We start from the raw sequence: 14,563 nt of genomic DNA on the forward strand, positions 1-14,563 counted from the left end.
CAGGTTTCACCTCATTTGGTTTAGGAACAAGGGAGCTGACAGCACCTTGTCTGTAGTAGCAGTGCTAACTGCCAGCACTCCACCATGGAAGTGGCTTCAACTTTAAGAGACAAAATGAAGAACATTTCTGATTTAAAAAAGGAAAATCTAAATCCTAAGAACTGGGTGAAAGCTGATAATGTGAAGAGATTGAAAGAGAAGGTTCTGCATAATGATACAGAATCAGACGCAGACAAAAGCTTTGACAATAAGGAAATGTGTAAGTAGCAAATGTTATGACTTTTACAATATTTGGTTTCTTCTGTAAAACAATTTAATTTTATATTATTATTATTATTAGTTTATTTGGCGACTAACAGGTGTTACAGGGCAATACAAGGTAACAGTGTAAAAACAATATCTAAATACATTATAGTCTACAGTTAAGTGCAAATACTACTAAAATACAATATGAGATAAACCAGAATATAATATGTGGCTGTATATACACAAACTGTTGTAAACACTGTATTATATATATATATATATATATATATATATATATATATATATATATATATATATATATATAACCAGGGCTTATTAATCATCCTTTTCACATTTTTAAGTTTAATAATTCAAATTCTACTAAATAAACTGCTTACAATCCCCTAAATGAACTGTCTCGAGTTGTTTGTTTGTCCTTGGCTCTAATGATAATTTGGAGTTAAAAGCGTTGAGACTAGCAGTGCGTTGTTTGATTGTACTGCGTACAGTTATTAGACAAGGCAATTCATATCTGATTTCTCTCTTCGTGTATTTCGTTGCTTGTTTTGTTTGTTTATCCTGGAGAGACCCATTCCGGATTCCTGTCAAGACAAATGAAACAAACATCAGCAGTCACAAGATGACAGAGGGCATTATAATACGATTCAGTAAACGAGCTGGCACCTCAATTTGAAGACATTGCAATAAACAAATAACCAAACATAGTATAATAAAGTAACAAAACATACACCAATGTAGTTAGTATTGTTAACATACAACTCATTTAACATGGGCTTCTTCAATGTTACCATGCAACTGTAGAGCTTAGCTTGCTACCTTTCATTTTATTCATTTTAATTAGTTCTGCTTAGATCATTCTCTAATACGCTTAATAACTATTCAAGCAAAAATGGCTTCTAAAAAGAAGCCATCAAGGCTGATTGTGGGGAAGCATAATAGCGTTGCACTGTCCACTGAGGACCATTCACGAGCCATGCTAAAGCCTGTGCAATGCTAATATGCTTCCCTATGTCTCTTCCCCACAATCAGCGAAGCAATTTTCGCCATGCATGATGAATAATGATCTAATGAAAAGTTAATACACATGTAACAAATCTGGTAATTATTTAACTCTATTCCTTTCTGTGACCTCATCTGTGACCTTTTGACTTATGTACTTTTCATAAGATTTTATCTTAAATAAACCAACGCCCACTTAGTGTTTGTAAAAGGCAGGACCACATGGCAGCAACACTGAGTCACTCACACAGCAGGAATATATTGATCTTCTACACAACGCATGTGGTGTTCCAGACAACCTGGAGTGCTTTTGCTTTAATAAGTCCATTTTGCTGTTCATTCCCAGTTGAGCGAACAAGAAAGGAGTGGTTCTGATTTCCTTGGACTGTCCCCTGAATTCTCCAGCATGTGCCTGTGCTACATGAGCTCTGACGCTTGGAGCTTATTCTGAGGATCCTGAAATACAGGAAACACATAGAAAACCACTGTCACAGTTTATATCTTGCAGCAGAGATTAAACTCAGATCAAGTCTGATTAATATGTAACCACCGAGACAAGTGGACTGTAAAACATGTTTATTTTATACTTCAATCAGGTTTCATTGGATTTATTTTTAACTGATTTTTTTTTTTCATTTAAATCTGCAACTGGATGTAGTAGGTAGAAATTCTGGCAACCAATTGTTTGCGTTTTCAACATTGGAGCTTAATTTAATTACCACCCTCTGTGAAGAAATGATGATTAATGACTTGGTGGAGTGGCCTGCAGGCTGTTTGTTTAGAATGGTGTTCAGAATGACTTGGATAAAATAAAAACATGACTCCAAATAAAAATGTGATTTATTTATGTTTTTAGTTTGCCGTAGCCCTGTGAGTATACGATAAAGGGTAGGCTACCGACCTTATGCAGACATTATTTTGCAATGAATTGAAGAGAGGCCTTTCAAGACATTTAATAGATTTTTACTGTTTTATCCACGTTGATTTAATCCCTTCCTGTATTAGAATCATTTGTATTCTGTGATTGAACTCATTGGTTCTTAAAGGCATAGTGACCCCAGAGTTTAGAAACCACTCTGGGTTTTATTAGAGCTGTTTACAGCACTGGGAAATCCCCCTGCATCTATTTGTTTGGGTAATCCTGGGATAACCACAATCCAGGGTAATGGGTCACCTGTGCTGTCAAATTCTCTAATAAAGCAGGGTATAGGATGACCAGATCCTACTTCAAATAGACAAACATTTTGGCTCATGCCTTAAACTCTAACTGCTGTGTGTCTCCTGATATAAAGACGACCTAAAATAATAAGAAGTGGGGTTCCAGAAAATACAGCGCTCCACATCCCCATGTGTTGCTACAACTGTTTAAATAACGTACCTGTCATTTTTCTTTTCATTGTTAACATCCTGCCAGCTTTTTACACTTTAAAGTCTGTTTCAAAGCTCTTTTCAAAATGTCCGCTCTGATAGTGTAAGGATTATTGCCCACATTGTCAAACAGGTAACACAGTAATAACGATCCATGATGTGGTACGGAACAGAAAAGCCAGAGCAATTCTTATGTTTTTTTTGTTTTTTTTTCCTGCAGTGATATATTGTGAGGAGAGATCTCAAACCCTAGTGCACTAGAGCAGACATTTTGAAAAGAGCTTTGCAACAGACTTTAAAGAAAATGACAGATCCGTTATTTAAACAGTAGCAGCACGTGGGGACGTGTAACACTATAGTTTTCAGAACCCCTTACTTTCTCTTGAAGTCTTTTTGCATTTTAATGAAATAAAGAGTACCTTGACAGCTAAGTGTATCTTCATCAGAAGACGAAGAGTAGTTACATACATGATACGGGTTCTTCAAACACAACAAAAACTACTAGAAAATCAAGAACCCTGGCAGGAGCATTTCAGCATTACCAACTTCCCTGTCGGTCTCTCCTAGAACTGGTGGCACAGGCTTCCTCTTCATTTAAACCAAACCACCTCACCCAATCTTATTTTGCTACAGTAATTCTCAGAAAAAAAAGAGTTGGGTCTGGATAGAATTGGATGGGAGAACTCCAGGGAATATCAGGTGTTGGAGGAAGTGACACAGTTCAGTGTTGTTAGGGGGTCCTGTAGAGTTTCCCCTGCCCCGAATGATTCTCAAAACTACTAGACCTTGAATTCATGGGCAGGACTGTTGTACTAGGTCTGTGGTGTTAAAATATTTTTAATTAGCTTGACAGATGGCTGGTACTATCCAGTGATTTATTCTTTTAAATTTTTTTAACACTATGACAGAACCATTCTGTCTTTATGAGGGATTCAAATATCAACCACACTTCAAATGTGTCGCATTACAGTATTACAGATTGAGAGGGACTTCATTGAAGCTGCTAGAAGAAATGACGTGCCGACAATGAAAATTCTCGAAAAGAACGTTAACATCAATGCAAGGAACGTTGTAAGTAAATTATCTAGAAAATATCCACATTGAGACAAAGCTTCCCTTCGCTAAAGTGTCATCCCATATACAAAATACTACAAGACTTTAACAATAGTGTCTTATAATATACTATTGTATGTGGCAAGTTATAGAAAACTACAGTGTTTTTGGACGGTATTATAGAATTTTCATTTTTTAAAGACATTTTACAAAAAGCATGCAATTTAAATAAGGTTAAAACAGACATACGGTAAACATTTCCACACTGTCTACTCTCTGTCACCCCGACGTCATAAATTCAGTGTTCAAGGAGACTAATTCAAATTAAAAGAACCAATTAATTTCAGTTTAAGAAAAAAAACAGCAGACTTTCATCAGACAAACATGCATATACTGATGTTCAGAGATGATGAATATACAAACAAGGAACAATAAGGAAATCCACGATCAGATTTCTCCTCTTGTTAGATTGTAGGTTCTTGATAGAGATGTTGATCTTCACCCTTCTTTTAAAGAATCTGAATATTTTATTGTTTGATTGTAGGTTCTTGATGGAGATGTTGATCTTCACCCTTCTTTTAAAGAATCTGAATATTTTATTGTTTGATTGTAGGTTCTTGATAGAGATGTTGATCTTCACCCTTCTTTTAAAGAATCTGAATATTTTATTGTTAGATTGTAGGTTCTTGATAGAGATGTTGATCTTCATCCTTCTTTTAAAGAATCTGAATATTTTATTGTTAGATTGTAGGTTCTTGATAGAGATGTTGATCTTCACCCTTTTAAAGAATCTGAATATTTTATTTTTAGAATGGCCGCACAGCACTCCATTTTGCGGTTGCAGGAAAGCACAAGGAACCTGTGGAGCTCCTGCTAAGAAGGAAAGCTAGAGTGGACACTGCTGACAAGGTACAAGGGCATGAGCAGCCTGACCGCTCCTTCATACTTCATACAGCAGCTTTTCTACAGATACTTTTTCTAAGGTGTGTCCCTAGTCTGAATAAGTCCTCAGCTCTGGGTGACCGGGCCACATAAATATCCCACACAAGAAGAGTTTTTTTTTTGTAAAGGATAATGTTGTGTATTCAGTGAAACTCACACACTGATTATTCTGTACAATGGTGCTTTATTGCAACAACTCTTAATCCTAATGAGCACATACATTCTTAAAAGTAGTCTGGTATACATCCTGCTTTGTTCAGCAACTCAGCTACTGAGCTCATGGACTCGCTACAAGAACTTATAAAATGTTACTGTTAGCCGCAATGAATGTCATTTATTGATTATTGAAGCTGTTTAAAACACTTCCTAGTTTTGTTTTATTTTTCCAGCATGGAATAACAGCTCTTCACCTCGCTGCGTGGTTTGGATGTCTGGACATCATGACACTGCTAGTGCAAGCTGGTGCGGAACAGAAAGCTTTAAACTTAGTAAGGTTTACAGTTTGCTTTGCACTAACACATTTATACAGTGCGTGTCTGAAGTCAGGGAGCCCAAATGCCCGCCTTATTGGTGTGTGTTGCTATGATCAATAATGACATAATACCACGACTGGCCATATAGTAGGTGGTCAAATGTTTGAATATTTTGGTTGATGGTTCAACACCCTTCATTTTCAGAGAGAACTTATCAGTGGCAAACCTACAATGCACTAATGATGTTAATCCCTAAAAACAAGACCCAAAACTCCCCATAATACAGTGAAATTCAATAGACTGTCCTCACTTTCTAGCTTGGGTATTGACCACTGCTGGACCTTAAACCAATTAAACATTACAATGCTAGATTGTATCTCTTGCTGACCTGGGGATCTCTGGCACTGCTCTGGCCTGGTTCTCCTCCTACCTCTCCAACCGCACTTACCAGGTAACCTGGCGTGGAGCAACCTCCACACCTCACCCTCTCTTGACTGGAGTCCCCCAAGGGTCAGTCTTGGGTCCTCTCCTGTTCTCTCTCTACACCCGCTCCCTGGGCCCCCTCATCGGTTTCTCATACCATTTCTATGCTGATGATGCTCAGATTTTCCTCTCCTTCCCCACCTCTGACTCCACCATCTCCTCCCGTATCTCTACCTGTCTGTCTGCTATTTCCTCCTGGATGCACTCGCATCACCTCAAACTCAACCTCTCTAAATCTGACCTCCTTTTCTTTCCCTCCTCCTCCCCCTCCTCTGATCTCTCTATCTCTGTTCCTCTGGAATCTACCACACTCTCTCCCTCTTCCTCAGCTAAAAACCTTGGAGTCACCCTGGACCCCTGCCTCTCTTATTCCCAGCACATCTCCACTCTGGCACGCACTTGCAGATTCTTCCTGAGCAACATCCGAAGAATCCGACCCTTCCTCACCAACTATGCTACCCAGCTCCTGGTCCAGGCCCTGGTACTCTCCCGCCTAGACTACTGCAACTCCCTCCTGGCTGGCCTCCCTGCGTCCGCCACCCGTCCGCTCCAGCTCATCCAGAACTCTGCTGCTCGCCTGGTGTTCTCTCTACCTCGCTTCGCCCACGCTACTCCACTACTCCGCTCGCTCCACTGGCTCCCGATCACCGCTCGCATCCAGTTCAAGACTCTTGTACTAGCCTACAGATGCCTTGATCAGACTGCACCCAGCTACCTCCAGACCCTCATCTCTCCCTACACCCCCACTCGACCTCTCCGCTCCGCCTGCACTAGAAGACTGGCTCTACCTCCGCTACGCTCCCCTGCCTCCCGAGCCCGCTCCTTCTCCACCCTTGCTCCGCAGTGGTGGAACGACCTTCCTACAGATGTCAGGACTGCCCAGTCCCTGACCACATTCCGGCGCCTCCTTAAGACTCACCTCTTCAAACAGCACCTGTAGAACTCCTCTGTTGTATCCTGGGACACTATCACCCTTCATTTAAATATGCTTTATTTTGCTCTTATCTGCCCCCTATTTTACTGCATTTAATCCTGTACCTCAGAATATTGTAATCTCCCAAGTGTTTAATCTGTAGTATTTTGTACTTAATCATATCCTGATGTAACTATCACTACTTAATCATATCCTGATGTAACTTTCACTATTATCTGCTGTATTATTGAATTGTGGTTTGTCACACTTGAGAATTATTGTATTTCTTGTTCTTATTGTATGACTTATATTGTAACACTTGAATGTATTTGTATTTGCTTGCGATTGTAAGTCGCCCTGGATAAGGGCGTCTGCTAAGAAATAAATAATAATAATAATAATAATAATCATCAGCTGGAAACAATCACACGTATGACAGTCCTGTTATACAGCCAATAAAAATGTAGAATACATAACATCTTTCAGAATACTTATTTCAGTAAAGCTAAATTCGAATCATACACACCAGCTATATCCAGTTCCCTGGAAATGGACTGCCAGCTGTTCTCCCTCATTGCCATGTCTTCAGAATGGTTGTTTACTGAAGGTGCGCAAGGGAAGCTGCTCCTCATTGGTCAGTTCCCTGGTTTTTGACTAGAATACAGACAATGTTTACTCAAGTTTTTTAAATAATGCACTGTCAGGGCAATTTGAAATACTGTCAGATTTTCATTTAGATTTGAAGTAACTATTCCGATGCAAATTTTATTTGACACAACCTCCAGGATACGTTCCAAGTATTGACATAACCGTGCTAAATTAGTAACAGAAACCACTGTATATTTTGTTGATGTTAGTACTGTGTCCATAGCAGACCATTCACATTTAGAATATGAAAGCTATTTAGAGCTCATATGTATCTGACAGAATGCATTTGTAGCCATAGTCACAGTAAAAATGAAATGTCTTTTTTACTCTCTTAACAGAAACATGTGCAGGTATTAAAAGCCTGTTATGAGCCCAGCATCACGTGCAACACTACACTTCATTCCTCCACAGTTCAACACAGTCATTTTATTATTTTCTATATATAATGGATCACTAATCCTAATCCCTATTGACTTTGACCCCAACCCTCATACGCTCTATACCACTTCAATAGCAATCAATAGACATCTGCTCAGTGTGTTCTTCACTCAGCCCTTCTGAAGAGATATAAATCATATTGTGCTTTCTCTCTTGAAGGACAGGATGAATATTATGCACTGCGCCGCTCTGAACAACAACACTGCTATCGTGAAATACATTATTGATGACTTGCAGATGAAGCAGCTGGATAAACCTGACAAGGTAAAGCATCTGGACTTGGAGATATGAGTCCAAGTATCAGTCAGTAAAATACAGTAGCTGACTGAACATGCTGGTGGTTCAAGTACACACTATTCCTTCCGGCCAAATGCATCTCCTGTACATACAAGCTCTTGCTTACTATTCTAGTCAAACAAGAAGCCCTTTCACCTGGCTGCTGAGCATGGCTGTCTGGAAATGGTGGAGATGATGATGGGAGAAGAATACAATCTGTCCACCAAGGAGAAAGACCAGGTCATTAAACACAATGCATTGGATTCTACAGTCTGTAATGCTATTGCATACTTTAATAGTTTGGTCAGATCTAACATACATGAATTGAAGGTGTAGCAGGAATATTTGTTGTGTTCTAAGTTATCAATGTTGTGACAGAACCTAACCTGATATGATATACTGTACAGTACCGTGGTACAATGCCACATGCAGAGAGTGTTCATAAAATAAAGTACATGCTAATGAACACAGCTCACCCATCTGTGACAATCTGGCTGAAATCAGGCCACAGGCAGCAGGGTCCACACAAGTGGATTCTAGCATGTTTGGATTCATGAATGTGGGAAACAGACCCTGTGACACTAGGTGTGTAATCTGCAGACTTCAAAGAAGTGCACAAACAGACCCTCTTCATTCTTCATTCATTAGCCTGCTGCAAAGCAATTATGATTCGTCATTGAGGTGTGTCTCACTGCACATGGCTGGGGTCAAGCCTTTGATTTAAATTTTACACTGTGGTACAACTTTTCAAAACAGACTAGAAAATCAGGTTCTAAAAACGTAGGATGCGGGAGGTAGGAATGATGATGTGCCCTCTTCACACAAGTCGAGAATTATAATACAGGGACTGGACTGGACTGTACATATATATATATATATATATATATATATATATATATATATATATATATATATATATATATATATATATATATATTGTATTTATTTCAGGACGATAATACAGCATTACATCTTGCGGCTAAAAATGGGCATATAGAAGTTGTAAAGCTGCTCCTTGACAGCTTTGAGGAGGAGCGAAATGAAGTAAATGAGGTAGGTGAATTTGTACATTTTTTCATACCTGAACGAATATGTTCTTGAACTTTGTAAATCCATATTCATAACATTTAGATGCATTCAGTGTTATGTAGTAGATCAACAAAGGGCAAAATAAATAAATACAAATAAAATCATGATAAATGTGACTTCTGTTTTAAAAAACAAAACTATGACAACGTAGAAAATGACCTAAATTTTTGTAATTATAAAGCATATTATTAAAACGGTAAAAAGACACCATCCGTTGTCTTACTCTGCATCTTTGAGTTTCTGAACATGTTTCCACTCTTGTTGTCTTTGGTCTGTTCCCCTCGTGTACACCATGCAGGCTGGCAAGACTGCCTTGTATTTGGCTTCTGAAGGAGGCTATTACGAATGCGTGGAAGTCTTGCTGGAAGCTGGATGTGATGTCAACATTGTGACAAAGGTAAGTGTAAAATTTTTTTGGGCCGTTTGCAATCATGCCGAGTGGTTGTAGGTTTTGGTTATCCAATATTAACTTGTTATTATTTGTCTCTACATCTGCCTGTACCTGGAGCTGCTCTGAGCTTGTCTGGAGCCTCCGACACTAAGTGCTGGGACTGCACAGCCCCGCCCACTAGACACGGCTGGCAGAGTTCAAACCTGATTGCAATGGAATGAGGAAAGCTGTTCAGTCCCGGGCTCTGTAGACAATCTCAGAGTCAGGTAAAGGCTGATTCAAAGAAGGAGGACAGTCACTCAGTGTGGGAGCAGCAGAAACTAGAGCCGCTCTGAATGATTGCAGACACTGAACTAGTTGAAGAGTGTAAACATAAAGCCACTCAATGACATTTGAAGTTACTTTGTAGTGACAGGACGTGAGAACAACTGTGGTAGAGGCTAGGGGTCAAACAGAGAGGATGAGAGTCTCCACCAGTCTAGCACACTGGGAGTGTCTAAATTCACTGGTTTTGAACACCTGCAGGTGGCGCTTCTAATCTCGGATGAGAATGATCAGGAAATGTAATATGTAATGGTTATTTTTTTTATTATTAGATTATAAAATCATAAATATAAAATCAATAAAAGAAACATAAAAAAGAGAGCAGACAGTTTGATCCTTTTCTCCACTATTCTGATTATTTTTGATCGCTAAATCATTGGTTTAAGCCAGGCATTGTGAGGGTGCTCCAGACTCAGTGGTTTCGTCACACTCTTGAACTTGACAATACACCCATTCTTTCAGAGACTCGGTAGGACCATTACAGTTAGGGGTGCCACCTCTGAGGTACAAAAGAACAGGACCTCCAAATGGAAGGGGGGGCTGTTAAAAGTGTAAAGTTTTGATTTAGAAATCCCTATTCATCCAATAGGAAACATTGACAAAGTTACTACTATAGTACTGACAACCCATTCATATTGTGCGTTTGTTGCAGTAATATTGTATCCTGATCTATCTAATTTATAGTACTGGCACTTAGTGTCCTGGGAAGGCGTATTGAATTCTAGGGACACCTTCCTCAAAACGGGGACAATCCAGGGAAAACAGGGACAGGTGGAAACCCTATCCCAATTTGTATTTGTATTTAGAGCAGAAACACAAAGAAACAAGTGAGCAAAATATTGAATCATTTACAGACACACACATACATTGTTTTGTGCTCCAATAATAAGTCATTATAATGGTAAAGATAATCCTAAATAATATTTACAGTCATGTTCTGAACAATGTCACCCAATGGCTGTTCCTGATGAAAACGAATCTTAAATTCTAAATATTATACTGCTTGGCTATTTCTTTTCTCCAGGATGGCAACAATGTGTTACACGGAGTGTCAGAAAGTGGCCATGCTTCCTTAGTGAAACTTCTAATTGATAACAGAGCTGACATGAACTGCCTGAATGATGTGAGTATGTCTAAAATTAATTTTCCTGCTATAAACAGAAAAGTATTTGTCTGGTGTACAGGGATTTGTATTTGAACATCAACCCTCCGGTGTAGAAAAGTTCCTATTTTAGCATTTCAACCGATCATTGATGTTGCGATCAGGAAAAGTTTAATTTGCATCCATTCACCTGTTAACAACGTTTTTTATTCACCAGAAAACTAGCATTGCTGCTGGAGATTTGTTTTTCTCTGCTGGCGAACGGTCCTGAGTCAGTATTGAGAAATGCATCGCCCAGTTCAACCCAGTTCATCCACGATGTTTGATTAAAGCTATGCATACAGAATGAGACACAGCAGAGCTAACGTACTGCATGTCTTGTAAACTATGCAGGGAGTTCTGTAACACTTTAAATCCACTTTGATGTTTTGCATATCTTCAGCAGTTGTTTTCCGATCACAAGCCGTGCCAATAATAACATGTGATTTGAAGAAACTTTTGATCTGGCCAATACTGTGAACGAATAATGATAGTTAGGACAGATTATGCCATTTTGTGTTAAAAGACTAACATTTAGTTGTTAGGTTTATTTTTTTATAGTGAATGATTCTCCCAAGTTTAACAAATAAAGAGGCCTACATTCTGATCTCCAGCGGGGTGGGGGGTATAGTTGTACTTGCTTTAATTCTTCTGTCTCATTTTCTTTCCAGCAAAAATTGGCACCGATTCACTTGGCAGTTACCAATTGCCACATCCCTGTCATCCACACCTTCATAGAGTCTGGGTGTGATATGAATGCTACTGATAGTGTAAGTATCAGTGAGATCAGGACACAAGCTGCTTACTGCCACAGCTGGTAAGGCATCCCCCTTTGGGCTGGCTTCACAGACCCTGAATATCAATAATCTTGGACTGCCTTACCTAATCAGATATTACATTAGAGTAAAGGGCTCTGTGAAACCAGCTGTTTGAATATGATATTCTAATGCAATAAAAATAATCTCTGCTGGTTTGTTCGTTATAATATACTTACAATCCAATTGCTTTTTTGTAATGATTATAAAAATTTTAAAAAATGCACACAAATGAACTTTGTTTTCTCAGAGGAATCAAACTGCACTGCACATAGCTGCAGAACTGGGGAAAGCAGACATTGTGGAAATGATTCTAAAAGCTGGTGCAGATCTTTCTATCCAAGACAAGGTAACTGGGGCTGGGGGGGGAGCTGGGGGGGGCAGCTGGGGGATTAGTCTGGAAGGTTGTGAGAGCACCCTGGAAGAATTAAATGAAGACCGACACAGCATTATCCACAAAAGACAGCATTTGTTTGTGAGTCTGTATGGTTAAATGTCCTTCCCACTTATTAAGTTTTGCACCTGATAAATCTAAACTGGCACACAAAGCAAAATAATTCTTCAGCTTCAATTACCGTTACTGCTGTCTCTAATTTGATAATTAATTACTGCACAAAGGGTAGCGGACGGCTAGAAAAATAGGAAAAATGGAATTGAATTGCAGCGTTTTTTATAAGATATGTTTTTTGGAGAGAGGGGGGCTGGTTTTGGAACCACCTTCTATTGGAATGGCTATGTCTAGAGGTAACTATAAGTAATAATATTTAAGACCAGCCATTATATAAGGTCACTTATACTTTTTACAATTATTACACTGACAATTTTACTGTGTAAGCAAAGATTTCTAATTTTTTTCTGCCTTCAAGAACCTTTGATCAAACATCACATTTTTCACATATGAGTTACTGGCATTTTATTCATCAGTATGAGATTCCTTGAGATATCATGTTATTTTTTTCATTCACTTGTAAATGAATGGCTGATTTAAAGCCTGATTCATAGCTAAGATATGACCCAGCACACAGTTCTGCACAGTTTGGCAATTTTCCTAGAATATTCTATGTAACAGTTTTTTTTTTAAATAGTTTTAACAAAGAGTTGATGTTTTTGAATTGGTGTTGATCAGTTTATTTTCTTCCAGCACAGCACTCTTTAAGAGCTCATGACAGCAGTTTGGCCCAGCTCGGTCTGATTTTTCTCACTTTGGTTTTCATAGCAAGGTAAGACTGCATTGGCTGTGGCAGGAAGAGGAAACTACGTGAATATTGTTGACATGATCATCAAAGCAGAACGATACTTTGAATGGAAGAAGGTAAATCAATTTTAAGTGGGGATTTTTATAAGAAGTAAAAAAAAAAAATGACAGTTTCGCCTGTTAAAATAGTGGTAGTCAGATGTCTGATCCATTGTATAATGTACTGAATATCACAGATTATATTTCAACACATGCATTAAAGGGTACATAAGGACCTTTTTATTTGATTGTGTTACATGTTCCCATGTGTTGCTACAACTGTTTACGTAAGGTGTGTGTGTATTGTTTTAATTTTTTTTTTACATTTTGACCACTTTTTTAAACTTTTAAATTGCATTCCCTGCCTCAAGATGACTTCCCATGTACCTGCATGGACCTCTCAGAACTACATTGCATTCCCTGCCTCAAGATGGCTTCCCATGTACCCGTATGGACCTCTCAGAACTACATTTCCCATCATACGGGTACATGGGAAGCCATCTTGAGGCAGGGAATGCAATGTAGTTATGAGAGGTCTATGCAGGTACATGGGAAACCATCTTGAGGCAGGGAATGCAATTTAAAAGTTTAAAAAGTGGTCAAAATGTAAAAAAAAATAAAAATACTCACACCTTACGTAAACAGTTGTAGCAACACATGGGAACGTGTAACACAATAAAATTAAAAGGTCCTTATGTACCCTTTAAAGCCTTGTCTTAAAGTGATATTGTTACCCATTCTAGCAAATACAGAGGGTGGTTTTAAAGTTCTAACGTTAGTAGGCCACTTTGAAATGCTGCTGTGAAAAAAAAATCATTCACAGCAGAAATGTGGCAGGATGAGACACCCAGTGATGAACTACAAGACCATAGAGCCCTGTAGCTGAAATCTATGTTTGATTGCATTGACTGCTTAATATGGTCACTACTGGTCTCTGAGGGTTCCATCTATCATCTAGATAATATTAGAATCAGGAGAATTAGAATTTTCACATGGATCACAAGTCATCAGATTACATCCTTTCAAACTGGTAAGGAATCCTTCATTTTGGTTAGTATTGCCGACTGATTTTTTTAACAACCCTGTAATTCAGTCTGTATAACTTATTAAAAATGAATAAGAGCCTTCAGAACAGAATTTATTGTCAACGGCTGCAATATTTTCTTAATGCTACTGCTCTGTAACTTTTCTCTGTGAGTAAGTTTCACTGGCAAGTGTATGAAAATAATGGTGCTTTAATGAGCAAGATGACTCGTAAGGGATTTTGTGTTGGTCTTCAGCACTTTGTTAAGATCAGTCAATATGCCTTAATGTGATAAGCGTTTTGTTCCACATAACTTAATCTGAATCTAAACTGGGCACCCTTTGTCAAAATGATACAGCAGAAAATAACTAGATTTGAATATCCTTCCAGGCAAATGTGGAGTCTAATGAAACCCTTCAAAATGAGTCGCCGCTGACATTTAAACTAGACCACAAGACAGAGAACAAGCAGATGCGCAGTGTGGCCTGGGACCTGGCCTACAACCAATTCAAGCCTCAAGACTGGAAGAGACTGGCGCACAATTGGCAGTTCACAGACTCGCAGATCGCAGCAATTGAGGAACAGTGGACAGGTGGGGATCTGCAGTACCTAGCACACTGCCAAAAATATTATTGAACAGGAAGGGTTCAGAGCACTGCGTTTAATTAACCGAAACAAGCGGTAA

General features: G+C 38.8%; 1 protein-coding gene across 1 annotated transcript in view; it reads left to right on the plus strand.

Moving 5' to 3' along the window:
- Positions 1 to 14,563, plus strand: part of LOC117403495 (ankyrin repeat and death domain-containing protein 1A) — a 20,709-nt gene continuing 6,146 nt past the window's right edge. The window contains exons 1-13 of the mRNA XM_034005631.3: positions 1 to 259; positions 3,605 to 3,705; positions 4,498 to 4,596; positions 5,019 to 5,117; positions 7,744 to 7,848; positions 7,996 to 8,100; positions 8,812 to 8,913; positions 9,248 to 9,346; positions 10,689 to 10,787; positions 11,477 to 11,575; positions 11,871 to 11,969; positions 12,837 to 12,932; positions 14,269 to 14,470. Of these exons, the coding sequence (XP_033861522.3) occupies positions 85 to 259; positions 3,605 to 3,705; positions 4,498 to 4,596; positions 5,019 to 5,117; positions 7,744 to 7,848; positions 7,996 to 8,100; positions 8,812 to 8,913; positions 9,248 to 9,346; positions 10,689 to 10,787; positions 11,477 to 11,575; positions 11,871 to 11,969; positions 12,837 to 12,932; positions 14,269 to 14,470 (1,480 nt within the window). The 5' untranslated portion in view covers positions 1 to 84. The remainder of the gene's footprint in view (positions 260 to 3,604; positions 3,706 to 4,497; positions 4,597 to 5,018; positions 5,118 to 7,743; positions 7,849 to 7,995; positions 8,101 to 8,811; positions 8,914 to 9,247; positions 9,347 to 10,688; positions 10,788 to 11,476; positions 11,576 to 11,870; positions 11,970 to 12,836; positions 12,933 to 14,268; positions 14,471 to 14,563) is intronic.

This window comes from Acipenser ruthenus, chromosome 2 (assembly GCF_902713425.1).
Source record: "Acipenser ruthenus chromosome 2, fAciRut3.2 maternal haplotype, whole genome shotgun sequence".
Taxonomy (NCBI): domain Eukaryota; kingdom Metazoa; phylum Chordata; class Actinopteri; order Acipenseriformes; family Acipenseridae; genus Acipenser; species Acipenser ruthenus.